The sequence below is a fragment of the Lepidothrix coronata genome, unplaced genomic scaffold, assembly GCF_001604755.1.
Source record: "Lepidothrix coronata isolate B3197 unplaced genomic scaffold, Lepidothrix_coronata-1.0 Scaffold124, whole genome shotgun sequence".
NCBI lineage: Eukaryota > Metazoa > Chordata > Aves > Passeriformes > Pipridae > Lepidothrix > Lepidothrix coronata.
In genome coordinates this window covers 1,831,241-1,836,218 of record NW_016690304.1, presented here as the reverse complement: position 1 = coordinate 1,836,218, position 4,978 = coordinate 1,831,241, and the positions used below count along the sequence as shown (strand labels likewise).

Here is a 4,978-nt window from a genome sequence, read left to right as displayed (position 1 = left end):
AATCTGTCAATGCTTGGCAATGGGACAGCTGTCGATTTTGAACCTGTCATGGGGACTGGGGTCAAGGTATCAGCTGAATTTTAAGGGGATTGAGCAAGCTGGATATTTCCATAAGGGAACAACGGATGAAATCAGGCACCAGTCGGTCAAAGCTATCCATGGATTTGGGCCCTTGGAAAAATGGTTTAGTGGAAAAGGTGCCCAAGGAAAGCAACTTGGGAGATCGAGGTTAAAGGAATTCAGGTGTAAAGAAAGGGAAAAGGGAGAATGGCTTTAAACTGACAACAGGCAGGGTTAGTTTGAATGTTAGAAAGAAATTTCTTGGTTGTGCAGGTGGTGAGGCCCTGGGACAGATTGCCCAGAGAAGCTGTGGCTGCCCCATCCCTGGAAGTGTCCAAGGCCAACTTGGACAGAACTTGGAGCAACCTGGGCTAGTGGAAGGTGTCCCTGCCCATAGCAGGGGGGAGGAACTTTAAAGTCCCTTCCAGTCCAGACCATTCTATAATTCTTTGAATAGCTTACCTCTCCTGAGAAGGCATTTGCCTCAGCACCCTATCCGGAGCTGGAAAGCCCAGCTGGGAGGGTTTGGCACTTTTGCACGGCTACATTGTAAGTGCTGCGGTGTCAGGGCAGCATTTCCCTCCCCTTTTCTTTCACTAGTTGCAGAATTCCCATGCCTGCCCAGAGCAGGGACAACCATGCCATCTCCTGGTGGCACCTGGTCCTGACGAGCTGGATGAAGTGAGTCGCCCAGGCAGGCTCAGCGGGACCCTCGTGTTCCCCTGCAAACCCTTCTGGCTTCGTTTCCTTGCTGGAATTGAAGCAGAGGAGCAGCGTTAGTCCCTAAGCAAGGCAGGAAGCAAAGGGGGATGCTGGAGGACAGGATGTCCAAGCTGCAGATTGCAGCTCCGTGCTCTATTCCCCCTTCCCAAATTAGCCACCCTGGTCCTGGTCATTGATGGAAAGAGCATTGTTTTCTGCAGGATATCCCTCGGGGAAGGGAATGAACTGCTGGAGAAGGTGGCTTAGAGAAGAGACTCGGCTGTAGCACTCGGCTCCCACCTTGCAATCACCCAAGCGGGTCCAAAACAACCCATCAATCCATCTCCAGCTCATCTCCATCAGGGACTCCGACAGCAACATCCTCCCACTGGCACGCCTGTAGCATCCCAGCCAAAAACAGACTGGAGGGATGCTCACAGGGATTCCCACACTGCCAATGCTGCTAGAGCTGAATCCCTGCAGGTGCTAAACCCTGCAGGAACCAGCAATGAGTGATGAAAAGGAAAGGAGCAGATTGTTTCTTTTTCTTCTTTTTTTTTTTATTAGACTAGGAAATATAATTTATTGCATAAAAATTAATTTGTTACAATAGGAATGCTAAACTTTATTTACAGTTCTTTAGTTTACAGAATAAACAGACACGGTTTCAGAGGATGCCACCAGGCCCATCCCCCGGACATATAAATATGGAAACAGACTGCGGAGCAAGAGATGGACACTGCCAGCACAACATGGACCACGGGGCTGCCTTTGCCAAAAGGCCTGGCTGGAGAAACCCCTGGGTGTGGTGGGAGGCGTGGGAGGTGCACCCATGGAAGAGGGGCAGAGGTGCTCAGGGGACCAGGGTGGGGGGCAAACCCTGCCTCCCTCCTGCCCCACTCCCAGCACAGGTTCCCTGGTCTGGAGAATGGGGAGAACCTCCCCAAACACAGCTGGGCCAGGTGGCTGCTGCCTGCCAAAGGGAAAGGGGAAGATGAATGCAATGGATGGGGATGGAGCCAGAGGCACCCGCGGGCGGGACGGATGGACGAACGGATGGACAGACACACGAGCCAGCGCAGTGATCCATAAACGAGAGACAGCGAGAATGGGAGTGAGAGAGATTCAGAGGCAACCTGAAGGAGTATCTCATCTCACAGAGAACACCGTGGAAGTGAGAAAGGAGCTCTCCAAACCACCAGCAGTTGGTTTTATCCATCAAGTCTTCATTTCTTTCCAAATTTGCTTATTCCTCCTTAGCTCAGAGACAGGGTCTCAGAAATGCTCAAATGCAAGCTACAGGATGGATATAACCCTTCCCATGTGACACAGGAGCTCACCCAGCAGCAGTCTTCCCATCCGGCACAAGTGGAAAAGATCCCTTCTCTCCCACAGCCTTGAAAACCCAGCAACAAGCCGAAAGATCCCGAAACACAACAGGGAGTGGCTCTACGTGTTCCATCATGGCTCCAAGAGCCGCCCAGAGGAATCCTATCGTGCCCCAGCAATACTGAAAGCTCTCCCCGAGCTGCCCTGTGCAGGTGATGCTCTCCAGGGCTCCCTGAGCGTGCTCCAGTCCCCAGCACACTGTGGGATGACACAGGCACCCCGTGGCACTGGGCCAGGGCTCTGCAGCCAGGACACTGCATGTTGCAGCCCAAAGCAGGACCTCCTCCTAATACTTCCACTGACGGAGAATCCACAGCCTTGCCGTGTGACCTAGCCTAATCCTGAGCTTACCACCCCCTTCCTCTATTTTTTTCTTTAAAATAGACAAATTTCTAAGATACAGCACTTTCTGAGTAACTATTTCTATCTGCAGGCAACCTAAATTTTTACCTTCATCAAGACACCGTATCTGTGTGAGGAACCTGGTTCCTGCCTACCCCTTGATTACTTTCCATTCACTCCCCAACTTCCCCATCGTTACAAAAAGCCTGTTAAAGGGAAAAACAGGAGCTGCAATGAGGGATGGAAACCTGATCACTGCTCACGATGCTGTCCCTCATGTGGAAATGCTCAGCCTGGCTCACAACTTGGGGACGCTGAGGTATTCCTCCCTGAATCCCTCCTGAAATACTGCATCAAAAACCGGGGATGAGCACATGGACCCGAGATGAGGCCACATCCCAGCCCATCAGCCCTCTGCTCTCCCTGGATCCTTCCACAAGCCACTCCTCACCTCCCTCTGACCCCCGGGCCCAGGTTTGGAGTGTTCACTGAAAAATCCTGCTGGGTTTAAAACACCCCCCGCTTTGACCTTGGGGTCCGTAGGTTGGTGCAGGACTGAAATCTTTGGTTTTTACTGAAGTTACACAAATGAAGGCGCAGTCATCCTAAAAAGCTCCCCCAAACAATGCCAGGGAAGAATTCATTAAAAATACCCATATCTGGATGCACTCTCCCCACCATGAACCCCAAATACAGGGCAACATCTCTCATCCCTCCTCACAGGTGGAAGGGAGTCCCTCGATCTGCTGGGCAGGGAAAGGGGAGTTTGCAAGGGAAAAAACCTTGGGAAGGGTCTGAGCTGGCCCTGAACCAGAGGGGCGGAGAGGCACTTCACCCTACGGACTCCCCGGGGGTCCCAGGACATGTAAACATGTTTTGCTTGACTTGGATCACACACTTTTCCCTACAAAAGTGTGTCCATTGAAATCTCTCTGCCACCCTGACCACAGCAACGCTCTTGCTCTCACGCACCAAAAAAAAAAAAAAAAATTTATAAATCTGCCTTTTTTTTTTTTTTTTTTTTTTTTTTTAAAAAAAAAGAAAAAAAAAAAAAAATTTATAAATCTGCCTTTTTTTTTTTTTTTTTTTTTTTTTTTAAAAAAGGACGCATCCAAAGATCTGGATAATAAATTATTTGCGTTTCCTAAGAAACTCTTTTTTTTTTCCTTTTTTTTCTTTCTTATTTGCCTCGTTAAGCTGCCTGAAGCCTTTGACAGGAGTTAAGCCGTTCGCCTGGATTGAACTCGCCTCTTCAACGCAGAAATGCTATTAAAGGAGGAGGAGGGGAACCCAAAAGAAGAAGGAAAAGGAAAGCCCCCATCCCAACTCAAGAAGCCCTAATTCCTCCCCGTGCCATGAGGAGGAGGAAGAGGAATGCTGCGTAACACTTGGATTGCTTGTAAACGCTGAGGACGGGTCTCTAAGGCTGACAGTGATGTGGGAGGGAGGAGGAGTGCCGGCCTCCGCCCTTCCTTGCTCAGGATGGACGTGCCTCCCCCCCAGCCGTTGGGGAAGGACCCCTCCTCACCCCCTGTTTCGTCCTCCTGGCCCACCAGCCGTGGGAGCATCATCAGCAGTCCCCCTCTGTGGCCATGACCACCAGCATCTCGCTCTTGCCCATCTCCTCTAAGGCACTGGCCAGGGTGTTGAGGTCACCGTCGTCCTGGTGCTCGGCTTCCCACAAGTCCAGGAGCACCCCGGTGGGGCTGGCTTTGGTGGCAAAGTAGTTCAGATACCTGAGGAGGAGAAGCAGAGGTTGGTGTGGTGCCCTTTGGGGGTGGAAGGAGGGAGGATGCCAGAGCAGCAAACCTGTTTGCAACATGAACTGTGGCAAGAATGCCATAACACAAATGCCAAAGCCCTCAAGATGCCATCTTCAACTTTTACACAGAGCTGACACTCATGCAAAAGCAATGTAAGCTTTGTTTTGCTGAGATTACCCTCCCTCCCTTCAGTCCTAAGGGTGAACCCAAGCAGGAACAGGACTGCCCTGGTCCCAGGGCCATTCCAAATGCCAAGAGACCCACAGATGGATCTCAGAATGGTTTGGGTTGGAAGAGACCTTAAAGATCATCTCATTCCAACCCCTGCCATGGGCAGGGACACCTTCCACTAGCCCAGGTTGCTCCAAGCCCTGTCCAACCTGGCCTTGGACACTTCCAGGAATGGGGCAGCCACAGCTTCTCTGGGCAACCTGTGCCAGGGCCTCCCCACCCTCACAGGGAAGAATTTCTTCCCAATATCTCATTTAAAGCTCTCCTCTTTTAATTTAAAACTGTATCCATGGATAGAGATGGTGTCCTAGTTAGGACAGCTGAGTTCATCATGGTATGGGTGTAACCCAAAACTGTGTATTCTATAGCCTTCCATGCCATTTCCCAGAAACTGTTGTCAATAGACTATTAGCACCTCTGCCCATAAGAGCCTGACTCCTCAGGCTATAAACTAGGTGTTAAGAGGCCTGTGAGATAAGAGGATCCTCTTA

The 4,978-nt window shown here is 50.8% G+C and overlaps 1 protein-coding gene across 2 annotated transcripts in view; it reads right to left on the bottom strand.

Annotated features, from left to right (window-relative positions):
- Window positions 1-3,575: 3,575 nt before the first annotated feature.
- The window catches only part of UNC5B (unc-5 netrin receptor B), a 52,558-nt gene continuing 51,155 nt past the window's right edge, over window positions 3,576-4,978 (bottom strand). For both annotated transcript variants that reach the window (XM_017826162.1, XM_017826163.1), the window contains one exon: window positions 3,576-4,229. In XM_017826162.1, coding sequence (XP_017681651.1) covers window positions 4,064-4,229 — 166 coding nt within the window. In that variant the 3' untranslated portion in view covers window positions 3,576-4,063. The remainder of the gene's footprint in view (window positions 4,230-4,978) is intronic.